Source organism: Bos indicus x Bos taurus, chromosome 26 (genome assembly GCF_003369695.1).
Source record: "Bos indicus x Bos taurus breed Angus x Brahman F1 hybrid chromosome 26, Bos_hybrid_MaternalHap_v2.0, whole genome shotgun sequence".
NCBI classification, from domain to species: domain Eukaryota; kingdom Metazoa; phylum Chordata; class Mammalia; order Artiodactyla; family Bovidae; genus Bos; species Bos indicus x Bos taurus.
The window spans coordinates 37,562,772-37,580,878 of record NC_040101.1 but is presented as its reverse complement, the minus strand read 5'-3'; the positions used below and the strand labels follow the sequence as shown (position 1 = coordinate 37,580,878).

At 41.1% G+C, this 18,107-nt stretch overlaps 1 protein-coding gene across 9 annotated transcripts in view; it reads right to left on the bottom strand.

Annotated features, from left to right (window-relative positions):
- CPEB3 (cytoplasmic polyadenylation element binding protein 3) overlaps nucleotides 1-18,107 on the bottom strand; it is a 202,603-nt gene that overhangs the window by 143,581 nt on the left and 40,915 nt on the right. For 3 of the 9 annotated variants that reach the window (XM_027528964.1, XM_027528965.1, XM_027528966.1), the window contains exon 1: nucleotides 7,761-8,978. In XM_027528964.1, the coding sequence (XP_027384765.1) occupies nucleotides 7,761-8,912 (1,152 nt within the window). In that variant the 5' untranslated portion in view covers nucleotides 8,913-8,978. The other 6 variants (XM_027528967.1, XM_027528970.1, XM_027528969.1 and 3 more) reach the window with 4 other exon arrangements.

The following is an 18,107-nucleotide window of genomic DNA, read 5'->3' as shown; positions in this document are numbered from 1 at the left end:
TAAATAACAACGTGGCAAAGAATTGAATAGTTTACCCATAAAATCAAATGCAAACACATAAATAATGGATTCATGATCCAAAAATTGTCTCTCCGCCTTTCCCCACAATCTTTACTCATAAACCTTACTGGTCTTCACTATTTTTAATCCCCTGCATATCTAGTTTATATGTCTCTAGTCCAAAAGAGGAAAGGAAAATTTCCACAACAGATTGCAAAAGAGAGGTGCTTCTGAGCACATTCACTTCTTGTCCTTTTTAACTGCTGGCTATCTGAAACCTAAGAACTAGGTCTCCTGGACTTAGGGGGTTAGAATGTCAGATCACTAAAATGTTTCCTCTGAAGTATTTAAATCCTTAGCTAGTCCCCAAACTCTACCATATACCTAAGATAGAATGTCTTTTGCCCCTTACACCTCTGCTTTCCAACCTCACAATCTTCAAATGAATGACTAAATGAACAGGCTGACTATAATCTACTTCTCTGTCAACCTCTTAGACCAAAGAATTGTCACCTTAATATGTATTCTGACGCTCATTCTGGTCACTTCAAATATTTATAACTTTATTTGGGAAGACAAGAATAAAACATGATCACCATGACAGGGTCAGTTAACTCCAAAAGAATGAGTTGAAAAGAAGTAAAGAAAAATTTAGCTCATAGGATACAAGTTAACGTTACCCTCTATTGGTTGCCAAAATTTCTTACGTCAAAGCAAGACCCTTGCTTACTTCTTAGCATGCCAAACCTACAAACAGAGTCACAGCCTAGAAAATATGTGAAGATATCCTTTATGACATTCTGTACATTTGCCTATGTTTTCATATGCTATGAACACCTTGTAGAGAAATGCTATAGTGGAGAAGTTGTCTTGAAAATGCTAAACATGTGGTATTGTAGAAAAGACAAAACTATAGCAACTTGTATTTAAATGTTTATTCATTCATTTAGTGAGCACCTATGTCAGGCGCTCATGAACTTCTAGATGCTGGTTCAGTTGGTCACACTGGCCATTTAATTCACTGCACTGAATTCCTAAAGATAGGGAGTTAAGTTTTTTCTTCTGTGCTTGACCTTGCCTTTGAAATAAGTTTGAACACCTCAGGAATGAAGATATTTGGCTGTACAAGTCTTATCCAAACAATATCAGTACACAACATTTCTTTCCCTCTGTGTACATTTATTCTATGATCACTTCAAATGAGATAAAGGCTCTTTGGTGCCCATTTCTCTAACTCTAACTCTGAAGACTGCTAACAATGTTTAATATCATACAGTCATTATTTCTGAGGATTATGTAATAGTGTTTCTAGAAAGAAAGTGGTCTTGATTCTAATATGCTAATTTATTGTATTATTTTAATTCACTAGTACTTCCCTACATCAAATTAGGTCAAAACATTACAATGGTTTCACATTAAGAAGTTTACATGCCTAGCACTTGTAATGAACACCGAAGCATATGAAAACTAAATGTAACAGGACTGAAGCATAACAGATGCCTGCAGAACAAGCCACCTACAAGATACAAGAACCAACTGCGGAAAATTCCCTATGAAGCCGGCTACTACTGCAAGCACAGTGATCTCTCCAGGAAAGCACCTTTGAAGCTGTAGCTAGAATATAATCCTCAACTCTCAAGACCCAACGCGGGTATCTATACTGAATTCTCTTTCTCATAACTATCCTGCTCCCTACAGAGGCTGGCGTGGTCTTCAGGGTAGTGGTGGTAAGGAGCTTCAGATCAGAGCCTTTGGGGCTCCAGAACAACCAAAATCTCACATTTGCATTGGTGACTTAGCCACAGAAGAAGCAGGTAGTTACAAATACACACCATCCTTGTGACATAAGTCAGAGCACCTTCAGAGCACCATGACTGGCTTCTAGGACAGACAGTCAGCATAACGCACACACAGCCTTTCATTGCTCTTCTGTCGCTGCTGGACACATCTTTCTAGGCCCTTTCCGCTTCCAGATGCCCACTAGCATTTAACCCTGGACTACTGGCTATCAACAAGCATGTCTTCTATTAAACTCGAAATGTCTCTAGTTACCAGTGCCATTTAAGAGCCATCAGTTCAATTCAGTTCAGTCACTCAGTCGTGTCAGACTCTTAGCCACCCCATGAATCGCAGCACACCAGGCCTTCCTGTCCATCACCAACTCCCGGAGTTCACTCAAACTCATGTCCATCGAGTCGGTGATGCCATCCAGCCATCTCATCCTCTGTCTTCCCCTTCTCCTCCTGCCCTCAATCCCTCCCAGCATCAGAGTCTTTTCCAATGAGTCAACTCTTCGCATGAGGTGGCCAAAGTACTGGAGCTGCAGCTTTAGCATCATTCCCTCCAAAGAAATCCCAGGGCTGATCTCCTTCAGAATGGACTGGTTGGATCTCCTTGCAGTCCAAGGGACTCTCAAGAGTCTTCTCCAACACCACAGTTCAAAAGCATCAATTCTTTGGCGCCCAGCTTTCTTCACAGTCCAACTCTCACATCCATACATGACCACTGGAAAAACCATAGCCTTAACTAGACAGACCTTTGTTGGCAAACTAATGTCTCTGCCATACCAGTATGTAATTTTCTGGACACCTGTATACATTCTCTCATAAAAGAAACCCCAAATACAGGCTCTCTTTCCATTTTTGCAGACTTTTGGAAAAAGAAATCATTGGATAAATGACTTGATTCTAATCACCAGTGACAGAGCTGGGGCTTCAACCAGAGTTTTCCTCATTCCAAACTTCAAAGGCTGTCCACTACTCTATATTCCCCTCCATTCCCTTCCTCAGTAAAATCCACAAGGCTTCATCAAATTTTTCATATTGTAGTAAGCACATTCTTTTGACACTTGCAGATCAAAACACTACAAAAACTATCTAAGCAATGACACCCTCCCAAGTGGATAAGCATTACCCCTTATGCAGCCCTTGGAAGACAGCAAAATAGGCCAACCAGTGGAGAAAGCTATTTAAGTAGAAAATTATGTCTTAGAGGATATCTAAACTCATTACAATTCTGAGAGCATATTTTTATATCAACTTGCTACAAGGTCATGAAGAGTTTAAAGCTAAGTCCTTTTCTACATGCAATTTTAAAGTATACAGTTTATATATTAATGTTTTCAGTAGTAAAGAAAACCTTCCAATATTTTCTAACCAATGCCTCTTTTACATAGAATATAGATACTGAAGCTTTTCAGGCATACATATTAACCATACCATAATAAGTTCTGAAACAATTTGTGGAATTGGGTGGACTTTAAGTGGTTTTGCATTAGAGCAGCAGTTAAGAAACCAACTATAGAAAGGTCTCTAGCTTTAAAGCTAGGCCATACATACTATCCTTACTCAAAAGCAAGAATAAACTAGACAGTTTACCTCCTGAAAAGATAGTTTCAAAAATAAAAGGAGAATAGGTAGGTTGAAAATATTGATGTTTCTTAAAAATTTATTATGCTTAGGCATATTTTTTTTTAATAATTTATATTCCCATGAATTCATGTAAGGAATTTCTTTCTCTGTTATAGACAACCCACCAGCACAATTAACACTAAATTACATTTAAGTAGATTTATGCCAGAAAATATAAAATCTATAGAGTTGTTCTCAACCTGAGATAGAAAAAGATGGGTGGGATAAAGATAAAAAATGCGGAGAGAAAGAAGAATATAATTTGAATTTTTTCCCAAAAATACAAATTCAAAAATACACAGAATAAGTAAATATGTAAATAGGGAAAATTTTGATTACTGTTGAATCTAAATGGTAGCATATGGATGGGCACTGTATTTTTCTTCCTCTGCTTCTCACTATACAAAAATATTTTACCAACATGATTTCCAGACTATATCATAATGTCAAATACAGATGCCGCTCAGTCTCCTGCATGGTTACCTGATGTCCTGGAGGTTATACACCTCCACAGGCTCTGCAGGCATATCTCCTGGGTTCAAATCCCAACTCTGCCAGTTACTGGCTATGTGACTGTGAGGAAATAATGTAAACGCACTAACCCTCAATTTCTTTGTCAGGATAATGAGGCTAATCATAATCCTCTACTTTAAAGGAGTTCCAAAAAGAAACTACATATGAAGTGCTTAGCAAAGGGCCTCGCTCATAGGTAAGTGGGCGATCACCTCATTGTTACAGTAACCAGAAAGTACCTTCAGACAGATGAAAAAAAGACTAACATTTCACAGAAGTTTGGGGTTTTTCAGATTGCACAGGATGAAAAAGCAGTAATCCACACTATGATAAGATCATACAAAGCCTCTGGTCACCATTATGATTAGCAATAATCATAATTCAACATTTATAAGGTACTTTACTATGAGCCAAAAATTGTGCTAAGCACTTTATATGTAGCTTCTCACTGAATTCCTATGAAGCAAGTAATTATCATTATTCCCATTTTACAGATGATGAACTTGAGGATCAACATGTACACACAATTTACTCAAGATTACAAGGCTAGGAACTGGCAGAGTTAAGATGTGAACCTAGCAATCTGCCTCCAAAATCTGCTTCTGATAGAAACTACCCACCTGAACTTGAGGAAGCCATTTGAACTTTCATTTCCTCTTCTGGAAAATGAGCTGAGTAGTGGAACAGGTGCTCTCAAAAGTTGCTTCTAAATGTCTCTGGACAACAACGGTTATCTAAGCCCAAATTCATTACATATAGAAAATACCTCTGCTTCTAGTCCTTTTACAAACCTAGGCTTCTCTTTCTTACATAAATAAGAGAATGAAGCATAGTATAATACTCCACGCGGGGTAACTCACTGCTCTTGAGCTCTTATGGTGTGTGGAACAGCACTAAGAGCCAGCCAGAGAACCTCATGAGATAGTTCCATAAGAAAGTCCCTTTGAATGGAGCCTAAAGAGAGCCTGATGCTAAAATGAATTGTACCTGACAAGACTAGTGCTGCAGGGAAGTTAAGAACACACATCGACAAAATTAGCCAAAGCACCAGTACCTTAGTTATGCCATGCTACCTCTCAGGACCTCAGTTTCCTTATTTACAGAAACGAGGTGGCTTCTAGATACAAGTAATCCCTAAGGAAGGAGCCACCCTAACACAGAGAAACCAATCAACTTTGTTAGAATTAAGGGAAGGGCATAGAAAGCATGTGTAGTTTGAAAAATCACATTCAAATACAGTGACTGCTTTCACAATATAAACCACAGAAGAAAAGTTCCAAAAACTATTTTATTAGTTGGCGAAAGAGTGAACCAGCACTGTTGGGAATGGGCAGGAGATATGGATTTTTTTTTTTTTAATATTAAGATACGTAGATCACTATTGAAAGCCCCTTTTAGCTCAAACAGTCTGTGGAATAAAAACAAATTAAGTTGGTATTCTATGAAATAAACTCCTAGATTTAAAGAAAAAAGTCCTATTTATCAAAATAATTTTTTAATAAGTCATTAAGAACTACTTAAGGCATTTTCTTTTTGTAGAAAAATGATTCAAATACATACACAAACATGTAAATTTCTTCACTCAAGACTCAAGGTATTTTTGTCTTTTTAAACTTGATATATTTATCAATAGAAACCTAATATGATACTATTTCAAGCCAAAACACAGCCAGGTTACTCCTACTCTGATTCCAATATTGCTTCAAAACCCAAAGGCTCCATTTTAAATAGTTTTTAAAAAGAGAGAAAGAGACATAAAGCCCATGTAATTCTTCCTAAGGCCAAATTTATAAAGCTCAATTTTCAATCAAATCTCTCCTCCTACAAATCTTTTGGCCATCTTTCCCTACTCAATAGCACTACCAGTGATGAAAAAACAAGAATCCAAACTCAATCCAGTCCATCTGGCTCTTATTAGCATGGCTGGTAAATGCTTTGCTGAGAAACAACTGGCAATCCACACATTACTTGTCAATATCAGTTTGGGGGAAATTTTATGGATTTAATCTCTCCCTAGTCCCCATTTCTGGAAATAATTAATCAAAACCTAGTTGTATTCAGATTCTACTCTTAGAAAAAGATGGCTAATGTCTACACTATCAGCTTCCAGGCCCGAAATCTCTCTGTTAGATTTTAGGTTATCTTCTAAAACTAGATTTGGGTAGAGCGCATCAGAATAAAGAGAGAGACTGTTAGAAAAAGAGGGGCTCTCCTATCAAAAGCAGCCTGCCTGTCTAGCCCTCCAACACACACACACACAAATAAGCACATAGAGAAATTGGACTCTTCCATCCCTGAAGCAATCCTGTAAAAATCTGGTAAGATTGTCTCATTAAAAATTCTCATACACATAATTTATGGGTGTCAGAGACCCCCTTGAACTGAGGAGGTTAAAAATTCTTGCTCTAGCTTACAGCATCATGTGCTTCTTAATATCCCTACCTCCTCCTTCACGGATGGGAGCCACGCCAAACATCACATCTGAAATGTAAAGAGCAATAAAATAAGGCTCCAACTGCACCTGATGCTTTAAACTAACTCTGTCAAATGTCGATTCTGCCATTTTTCAGCAATGCTCAAAGGATTTCTGTTTCATTTCCTTGGATCCAAAGATCCAAGCTGGGTCTTACCCAGAGCCGCCCTCGCTCCTTCTTTCTTTTTTAACCGAGCCTGGAAGCCTATGGACAAATCAGTTTGTAAGTGAAGGATGAATGTTTTCCTGAGAACAAAGGCCTCCAGTGAATCCTCACCCTCACCACCCTTTCCAACTCAAGATGTCCAGCACACTGCCAACTGATGTGGCCATGCACTGGATCAGAAAGCAAGTACAGAATAAGGACACTCCATTCAACCTTTTTGTCTGGGGCACTTCCTGAGTTTTTCACTGGCATTTAACACCAAGACACAAGGCTCATTTTTCATTAAAGTTGCAAGACTTTCACTTTGCCCAGTTTCAAATAGTGTAATTGATCTGCACTGTCTTCTTAAATAACCCAACTGAAGGACACTGCAGCTTTAAATATTTCAGTGCTAGCTAGCAAATAGACTCCATTGCAATATGGCTCTGAAGGTCGCGTCCTATTGTCTCTATCCTCTGGATTAAAAACAAAACAAAACAATTTCTAAGTCCTAGATAACATGGGAAGGGTTACCCCTAGAATTTCCACTCTTCCATCTTGGTTCCTGATACAGTTCCAGTGTTTATTGGAATCTCACACTCTAATTTTCCCGGCAGGGGCAATATGCTGATTGCTATTAATGATGCCAGCACCTTAGCGAGACATAAACACATGTGTTCACATTAGTTTAATTGAGCATATGCAACTGTCTGAAATAGCACCACTCCAGGGCTGTTAACCCCTTGAAGAGTAGGGCCAGGGTGGTTTGGGAGTGGACGGCTTTCCGGAGACACCCTGAGCCCGGGATTGCATAACGTGAAATGTGCAGCCACTGAAAACGACAGGAATCTCACTCAGCCTACTCAGCCTGGGACTATGCCGGCACCTTGCCATACACTTGCAGCTTTTCCTGTCAAAGAAGGTCAAAAGAAGAGGCACAAGCACGACGGAGAGAAAAAATAGGCTAAAAGAAAAAGGCCCCTTTCTGTCTCGTCAGGGTGCATAAATAAGATTCCTCGAGCAGTCACAACGCTTCCCCCACCCTTGTCCCCGTAGTAGAACACCCTCAGTGAACTAAAGGCTTCGGAAAACGGCAGGGGAGTTGGCAAACGCTGCCTTTTTTAAAGAACCACAATCAATGGCCGATTAAATGGCAGGGAAGACAGGGGAAAGGGAGCGGAGTGGAAAGAAAGCGTATACAGGTGCACCTGAGCATTACCTGAAATGGCAACAGATTGTTACCATTATCGGTCCGGAAAGCGTTATCCTCCATCCAGGACTTGGAGGTGAGCGGGGCCGCGCGGGGGAACTTGGGCGGCGCGATCACGTTGCTGGAGAAGGGCTTTTTGAGCGGCGAGATGGGGTTGAGGGGCGAGGGCACCCCGACGCCCACGCCCACGCCCACGCCGACCGCCCGGCGAGGGTCCCTGCCCGCCTGCAGGCCGCCCCACGGGTTGGACGGCGCGCTCCAGGCGGCGTTCACGCTCTGGTGCGTGTTCCAGCTGGACGACGCGGACGAGGCAGCGGCGGCGGCGGCTACGGCTGCGGCGGCCGAGGACGAGGACGGCTTGCTAGTCATGATGGGCTGGTGACCGTACGCCGCCGTGGCGCCCCTCTGCGCGTAGGGAGCCTGGCTGGGGCTGGCAGGCGAGCGGCGCTGCTGCGAGGGCTGCGCCTGCGGGGGCTGCGCCGGTTGCGCTGGCTGCGGCGCGGGCGGCGGCGGCTGCTGGTGGTGCTGGGTCTGCGCCAGGCCGATCTGCGGGGAGAAGGTGCCTCCGAAGACTGGGTTGACGTGGTGCGGGAAGTTCTGGAAGAGCATGGTCCCGTTGACTGGGGTGATCCCCTGGAAGAAGCTGTCCTCTACCGCGTTCGTGGTGCCCGTGGACCAGGTGCTGCCGAAGGACGGCGACAGAGACGCGCCCGGCGCCGCGGGCTCCTGCGGCGGTGGCGGCGGCTGCTGAGGGGGCTGGTGGAAACCCAAGCCCGGCAGGAGCGGCGATTCCATCTGCATCTTGTCGGGGCCGTTAGGGGCCGGCGGAGCCGCGGCGGGGCTGAGGGCCGGCACTGCGCTGCTGTCCTCCGGCTTGGGGGTCTCTGAGGACAGGGGCGTGGACGGGGCTTCGGCGGTGCTGGGCTCGGGCTGGGGCTGCTGCTGCTGCTGCCGCTGCTGCTGGGGCTGGGGCTGGGTTTTGCTTTTGTCCATCAGTAAATCATCCTGCATGGTTTGCGCAGCTGAAATGGGAAAAAAGAGAAACGCGTTATTGCCAGTGTGTTCGTTAATGCTGCTTGCTGGAGCGGGCGGGTGTTTTAGTTGCGAAAATCCAGTGCCACCGCTACTAGCCAATTGCAATGCAAATCCATAATCTCCCATTTAGAAGAACAGGTCGGGCTGGGGTGGGGGAGCTCGTGCAAGGTCTCTTAAAATACTGTGAGAGCGTCTTCACCCTTTCTGATGTCTAGGTTCCTTTTCTGTATTAGTAAGAGAGGTGCTTATAAGACAGAAAGACAGCAATTTCGCCACGTCTCTTTCCCCTTCACCGGAACTCAGAGCGTTCACCCTGCAATGAGAAACTGATTCTGGTTCCTGTTTTTTCCCAAGCACCACCCTCCCCCAGCTATTTGCATACGTCAATAAATACAGCTGCGTCCTTCAGCAAGGTTAAAAAGACACCACACACGACCCTTTCTTCCCCCTTCCCCGCTCGGGCACTTTAAAGAAACAGTAGTCTTATCCCCCTTGATTAGCAAACTGCCTTTTTGCCTCGATAATTGTTTCATTTAGCCGCAGCGAACCACGAGGGAGGAAATCCTTGGCATTTGTTAGGAGGACTCATCTGCACAACCATTCTCTGGCCTCCCAGTAGCTGCAGCTACTCCATTTTGTTAGGAGACATTAAAAAAAAAAAAAAAAACCAACATCCTTTTAAAAGAGGTAAAAATCTACTGCAACATTTGCAAGTCCTTGCTTCTTGTTACTCTAAGGATTAGATGGGTGTTTTTTGTTGTTTTTTTTTTTTCTTATTCTCCAATGTTCTCGTTTCCAATTCTGCCTCACAAGAGATTTCTTGGCATCTCAGTAGTTCAGGTCTCAACAGGAGCCTGAGAATTTCTCTGCAGAGTGAAGAAATGTTCTCGTTGGATTTGAGGTCAGGGAGAGAGACACGCGGAGGGAGGGAGGGAGGAAGAAGGAGAGAGAAAGGAGGGAGGGGGACGGGGGACTGTCTATGAGATGAGGTGGGGGTGGGGCTTTAAAAAAAATCCCTCAGATTTAAGTATGAAGTCAAGATAATATTGGGGTTGCCAGATTTTTCATTTTTTGAATCCTCCTGCTGCTGCCTTGGTCACAAGACTTTGGCAAATTTAGAACCTATTCTCTTATCACTAGTATTAACAGTGAAAGATTATGGTTTGAAGACCCTGAATTACCATATGCTAGCTAACGTGTTAAAAATAGCACAGTACAAAGTCGCAAATTCTCATACATTGTAATTATAGTGCATTGCCATCACTGCTTCATTTAGCCATATAAGGAGTGTATGGTATTTTCCATTTCGCATAGAAGGGCTATATTCACCTCTGCCATACAGCCTGTTTAATCATTCAAGGATGAAAATAGTAATCGCTCAAAACCAGGAGATTTCCATACCCATAGTTATCACTGAGTTCGTTTGTCCTTTAGAACACATTAATTGCTTTAAATATATGAATATTACAGTGCTGAGACCCTGAAAACAAGTATTTTAAAATGTTCAAGGTGCATATGACCAAATACATAATTATTTTTAGATGGTGATTCAGTATACTTGCAACAAAGTTATTAATATATTTAATACAGTTAATTAACTCAGATACTCGGAGAAGCATCTTTCTCAGGACACTCCTAAAATGGCATTCAGATACACACAGAAGTTCTGCCTTTGGATATTCTCACAATAATAACTGCTGTAAAATAAATGTGTTGGGAAATGGATTTGCTACTGCTCTTAACTATTAAACAAAATATGTCAGACTAAGAAATGGGATTAAAAGTAGTTCTACTATTTTATTGAAGAATATCTTCAAAATGATTAATATCTCATTCTAAAGTTTCATACATAGACAAAATAGTGGGCTCAAGGAAAAGCTTCACAGCCACCTTAACTCCTCCCTCCCCAACCCACCCCTCCAAAAGAACCCAACCCAGTATAATACACATCACAAATGGCCAACTACTACCAATAAAACCTATTTAAGATTGGTTTTGTGTTCCTTAATTTCCTTGGTCTAAAATAATGACTTTGATCAGTACTGTAAATATGACAAAGAGGCAAGGAGAGCTTGGATTCACAGCAACACAAAGTTCTATTGTTGCCAAAGAAAATGGACATAGAAAGAGACATTTTTATACTTGGTTTAAGCAGTGCTGCAGTAAACCATTATAATATGGGATTTGAGTCTCTCCCAGTGGGCTAGAATTGTCTTTACAATAGCCATATCATCATGGCTGAAATATGCATTTGATTGTAATTTTAATATCACTCAGCTTTTCTGATGCTAGTATCAATGCTTTCTGTTAATGCCTTCAGTTTAAACTATATGTTTATAGTGGAAAAATTAATGCTGTCCTATAGCAAAAAAAAGCCACAAACTAAGCTAGACTCAGACTATTTTAAGGCTATAAGTAATATTAATATATTAAATTTAAAATTTTTTATCATACTAGGAACACTCATTTCTCTTCTTAACATTTCTTAAAGACATTAATTTCACTTTCTGCATAAATTCACTCTGTCAAGGTCAAGACCCATCTTTAATAAATAAGACCCTTTTCAACAAAAGATAAGCAATAGATTAAAATAACATTTACAAAATTAACATGCAATGTCAGTAACTGTTTGTACAGTCTATTCGTTTGGGTGGGTTTTTGTTAGTTTTTTTTTCTTTTTTCTTATTTACAGCAAAGTCCGGGAAATAGCTACCTCCTTCCCCTCCCCCCACCACACACACAATAGATCTTCCTTTACATGCAATCACCCAATCTCAAGTAACAAATTCTTAGCAGCAGTTACCTTTGAGGGTCCAGTGTTTAAGGATCGATAAAATTAAAAAGTGTACAGTATTTATTTTCTTCTTTCAGGTTGATTATGTGACCGCTCTGGCAAAAGCACTTTGACAACTGTAAGAAAAGAGGGCATGCGCACACAGGGAACTGTGGGGGCTGAAGTCCTTCACTAGGTACTCTGCCCGATTTAAGCACGCTCAGCCACGAAAGGAGGAAGCCTTTCAAATACCGATTCCAAGGGAAAGACGTTGTGCCGGATTACATTTTATCTTCCTAACCAATCTAAATCACGAGTTGTTACGAGAAAAATAAACCGGTTTGTCAACTGATTTAGGAAGCCAGGTTAAAAGAGAAACTGGATTACAGGACTCAAATAAATAAACCCAGAGGAGCTACCTTAAATGGTATTAGAATGGTAATGACTGGGTAGCCAGCAGAAGGAACCCAGCCACACCAAAAGAGGTGGGGTGGGGAAGAATAAAGAAGGGAGGAGGTGGACTACTAAGGAAAGATAATTAAAATCTGACCATACTTAAATACGTGTAATATTATAAAATGAAAAGAATCTTAATATGAAATATGATATTAACTCTTGAAGGTCAGGTTAAAGATAGGTTTCAGTCATAAATTTTGGACATTATCTATCCACCAAGATTTCTATTTGATTTTCAATGAAGGTACAAATCACTTATTTCAAGATTCTACTTGATATGCTCTAAATCATACACCTCCTTATTTTACTTGTCAAAATGAAAGTTTACTTTGCATTATTCATACAATGATCAATCAAATAAAATTCAGCTCTTTAAAACTAAAACAGTGTTTTAGTTAAATATTAAAAAAATAATTTGACATGTTTATTGTTTCACTGCATAGGACAGTGACATCTTTATTCAAGGCAGAAAGTAGCTACAGTTTCTTTTAAAACTTTTTTCCCCCTGATGTACATTTTTCCTATCTTAACCTTATTACCCCAAGGCTGGAATCTCACAACATCTTAACATCAACTGGTATTACCTATAGCTTCTGAGAGCAATACTTCAACTACCAGTTTGCTCACATAGGCAGAAGGTATTATCTCTTGTGGGGTTTGGTTCAATGCCATTCATGCAAGGGGTTCAGAATAAAGTCACTTCATGACTGTGCTGATTGAACTAAGAATTAAAAATGTCAGACATCATTTAAAACTATCTTAATTCTCTATTTCCCCTCTTCACCAATTAGAACTAAAGTAGTATTATCAGAGACTACCAATTTGCAGCAGTCAGTAGTCTTTATTTCTACTTATTTCCAAGGGAAAAAACAAAACAATTTAAGACAAAAAAATCATTTTGAATCAATCTACTACAAGCTCTTTTTAAAAGAACTAAATAAATGGTCCTCTTATTCCTACTATGAACTTACTGTATATTCCCCATTTTTTTTCCTTCCTCTATCTTTCTAAAGAAAATTTTTCCTCTGCCAACGTGTTATACTTACAATATTCATTCCCGAGTCTAAGGATGAACTCAGTTAATCTTACTCCTGAAGACTTCCCTAATCTACCAAACTTCTACATTTTCAAGTACTTGAATATTTAAAAAAACAAAAGTTCGCTCATAAAGGTCATATAAAGACTTGTTTTAAGAAATAGATTTTTAAAGATTATTTAAAATTAATATGCCAAATTTTTATTGGTAAGGTAGAAAATCTTATTATTCAGGTGTACTTGAAAATGGTTTAAATTGGGCATTTAGCAATTCACTTGACCCCAAGTACAGGTCTACTAATAATATACACAGTGAAAAAAACTAAACTTTGGTCTCTGACCCTTTGATAAATGACAAAATTAAATTAACACTGCCTATACTTAACACGTATGGATGTGAGAGTTGGACTGTGAAGAAAGCTGAACGCCGAAGAATTGATGCCTTTGAACTGTGGTGTTGGAGAAGACTCTTGAGAGTCTCTTGGACTGCAAGGAGATCCAACCAGTCCATTCTAGACGAGATCAGCCCTGGGTGTTCTTTGGAAGGAATGATCCTAAAGTTGAAACTCCAGTACTTTGGCCACCTCATGCGAAGAGTTGACTCATTGGAAAAGACTCTGATGCTGGGAGGGATTGGGGGCAGGAGGAGAAGGGGACGACAGAGGATGAGATGGCTGGATGGCATCACTGACTCGATGGACGTGAGTCTGAATGAACTCCAGGAGTTGGTGATGGACAGGGAGGCGTGGCGTGCTGCGATTCATGGGGTCATAAAGAGTCGGACACGACTGAGCGACTGAACTTAATACTTAACATAATTTTATTGTATTTGAAAATGAACTATCTCTGCTCTTCCATTCCTAAAATGAACACTCAAATTTAAAAAGAAAATGACTCTCATATTTATAAGCTGCTGCTGCTACTGCTAAGTCGGTTCAGTCGTGTCCAACTCTGTGCGACCCCATACACGGAAGCCCACGAGGCTCCCCCGTCCCTGGGATTCTCCAGACAAGAACACTGGAGTGGGATGCCATTTCTTTCCCCAATGCATGAAAGTGAAAAGTGAAAGTGAACATGCTCAGTCGTGTCCAACTCTTCACAACCCCATGGGCTGCAGCCTTCCAGGCTCTTCCGTCCATGGGATTTTCCAGGCAAGAGTACTTGAGTGGGTTGCCATTGCCTTCTAGAGTGACACTATTACAATCATTGATCATATATCAAACTATACATTTGATCAACTGCTTCAAGTCTAGTCATTATTTCCATTGAAGGCTCAGTCATATACTTGGAATACAAGAAATAATAATCTTGCGAAACAAGCAAAATACAAATGGTATAGTTAATAACATTAGTGGAATTAAAAGTAAATATTTTAGCCTTGAGCCTCCCACACCAGTTTTTTTTTTTTAAAGATTATCAAGACTAGGGAATCAGTCACTTAGAGCAGAAATCTGATTTTTCATGTGGTTCAAATGTTACATTAAAAGATTTATCAGGTACAAAAATACAGCATTCAGTTTGAATTATAGCACAGATATCTCCCTGAGATGCTATAAGGTGTCAAGGGTCTTGGAGTTGCGTAGCACTGCCTTTCTCATCATAGAGATCTCAGAATTCAATAAGCTAATAGCCCAGTTACTATCATTTAAAGCTTATGAAAGTTGTCGAGGCTTAAATATGGTCAATTACATCCTCCAACCCCATTGAAGGTACACACACACACACACACACACACACACACAAGCTGCTAAATGGTCATACCAGTAGAATACGGATCTTTGACCCATTGGGATCATACCAGTGGTAGATGGGTTGGGGTTACCTGTAATTTGTTAACATGTATGACCTTAAATTCATGGGAATCCCAGGCTACACCTTCGTATCATCCCTGTAGATGTCAAGACCATAAATTAGTGCCACAAATCCACTGAGTTCCATGCCAATCACTATCTCTAAGGGTAATAACAGGAATAGTTCATAAAGCACCCAGCCTTGTCTCATAATTACCAGGTTGATCATTTTTAGTATGATTTAACCATTCCCAACATAGAGGAGCCTTTAAACTTAATGACCATAGCCTGGTGTTAACCATGTAGATCCTCCCCATAATTGTAAGAGCTTTCCTTTTAATAGATGAGAAGTTAATTTTTTATTGAGACTTAGCTCATCACTCCAATTGAGTTTAAATGACCATAAGAGAAAACTTAAATCTATGGCCAGCCTCAGAGTAGGTATTTTTAATTGGCCAGGTGAGAGGATCCCATCTACAATTATTATGAATAGATAGAACAGGACTGAACACTCATCTAAAACAAATTTCCTAGTGGGTTATCCAATCACAGCCCTAAAGAACAGAGCTGCTTTTTGGGGTGGGGGGGGATGGCGGCAAGACTACTGGAGTGGGTTGCTATTCCCTGCTCCAGGAGATCTTCCTGACCCAGGGATTGAACGTGGGTCTCCCACATTGTAGGCAGATGCTTTGCCGTCTGAGCCACCAGGGAAGTCCATATATTTATATCAGATCAGAGATCAGATCAGTCGCTCAGTCGTGTCCGACTCTTAGCGACCCCATGAATCGCAGCATGCCACGCCTCCCTGTCCATCACCAACTCCCGGAGTTCACACAGACTCACGTCCATCGAGTCAGTGATGCCATCCAGCCATCTCATCCTCTGTCTTCCCCTTCTCCTTCTGCCCCCAATCCCTCCCAGAATCAGAGTCTTTTCCAATGAGTCAACTCTTCACATGAGGTGGCCAAAGGACTGGAGTTTCAGCTTTAGCATCAGTCCTTCCAAAGAACACCCAGGACTGATCTCCTTCAGAATGGACTGGCTGGATCTCCTTGCAGACCAAGGGACTCTCAAGAGTCTTCTCCAACACCACAGTTCAAAAGCATCAATTCTTCGGCGCTCAGCCTTCTTCACAGTCGAACTCTCACATCCATACATGACCACAGAAAAAACCATAGCCTTGACTAGACGAACTTTTGTTGGCAAAGTAACGTCTCTGCTTTTCAACATGCTATCTAGGTTGGTCATAACTTTCCTTCCAAGGAGTTAAGCGTCTTTTAATTTCATGGCTGCAGTCACCATCTGCAGTGATTTTGGAGCCCAGAAAAATAAAGTCTGATACTGTTTCCACTGTTTCCCCATCTATTTCCCTCTTCCAACAACACAAGAGAAGACTCTATACATGGACATCACCAGATGGTCAACACCAAAATCAGATTGATTATATTCTTTGCAGCCAAAGATGGAGAAGCTCTATACAGTCAGCAAAAACAAGACCAGGAGCTGACTGTGGCTCAGACCATGAACTCCTTATTGCCAAATTCAGACTTAAATTGAAGAAAGTAGGGAAAACCACTAGATTTAGGTATGACCTAAATCAAATCCCTTATGATTATACTGTGGAAGTGAGAAATAGATTTAAGGGCCTAGATCTGATAGATAGAGTGCCTGATGAACTATGGAATGAGGTTCGTGACACTGTACAGGAGACAGGGATCAAGACCATCCCCATGGAAAAGAAATGCAAAAAAGCAAAATGGCTGTCTGAGGAGGCCTTACAAATAGCTGTGAAAAGAAGAGAAGTGAAAAGCAAAGGAGAAAAGGAAAGATATAAACATCTGAATGCAGAGTTCCAAAGAATAGCAAGAAGAGATAAGAAAGCCTTCTTCAGCGATCAATGCAAAGAAATAGAGGAAAACAACAGAATGGGAAAGACTAGAGATCTCTTCAAGAAAATCAGAGATACCAAGGGAACATTTCATGCAAAGATGGGCTCAATAAAGGACAGAAATGGTATGGACCTAACAGAAGCAGAAGATATTAAGAAGAGATGGCAAGAATACACAGAAGAACTATATAAAAAAGATCTTCACAACCCAGATAATCACGATGGTGTGATCACTGACCTAGAGCCAGACATCCTGGAATGTGAAGTCAAGTGGGCCTTAGAAAGCATCACTACGAACAAAGCTAGTGGAGGTGATGGAATTCCAGTTGAGCTATTCCAAATCCTGAAAGATGATCCTGTGAAAGTGCTGCACGCAATATGCCAGCAAATTTGGAAAACTCAGCAGTGGCCACAGGACTGGAAGAGGTCAGTTTTCATTCCAATCCCAAAGAAAGGCAATGCCAAAGAATGCTCAAACTACTACACAATTGCACTCATCTCACATGCTAGTAAAGTAATGCTCAAAATTCTCCAAGCCAGGCTTCAGCAATATGTGAACCGTGAACTTCCTGACGTTCAAGCTGGTTTTAGAAAAGGCAGAGCAACCAGAGATCAAATTGCCAACTTCTGCTGGATCATGGAAAAAGCAAGAGAGTTCCAGAAAAACATCGATTTCTGCTTTATTGACTATGCCAAAGCCTTTGACTGTGTGGATCACAATAAACTGCGGAAAATTCTTCAAGAGATGGGAATACCAGACCACCTGACCTGCCTCTTGAGAAATTTGTATGCAGGTCAGGAAGCAACAGTTAGAACTGGACATGGAACAACAGACTGGTTCCAAATAGGAAAAGGAGTACGTCAAGGCTGTGTATTGTCACCCTATTTATTTAACTTATATGCAGAGTACATCATGAGAAACGCTAGACTGGAAGAAACACAAGCTAGAATCAAGATTGCTGGGAGAAATATCAATAACCTCAGATATGCAGATGACACCACCCTTATGGCAGAAAGTGAAGAGGAACTCAAAAGCCTCTTGATGAAAGTGAAAGTGGAGAGTGAAAAAGTTGGCTTAAAGCTCAACATTCAGAAAACGAAGATCATGTCCACAACAAGAGGTCCCAGTAAGGAACATGGTCCTGCCTCCAGAAACTAGCCAGAATTCAGGAGGGGCCAAAAGAGTGAGGAGACAACCAATATCCCAGAATCCTTTGTGCTGGAACCCATCCTGGCTGAAAGATCAGTGTGCCGCCAGGAAGGACCCTGAGTCTGACTACAGACCAGAGATGACTGGTCATAGACAACCTGGAAACTAATCATAAAACATAAGACTACAAGCCTCATGGCAGAGTAAATTCTCCAGGGTTCCCTTATCC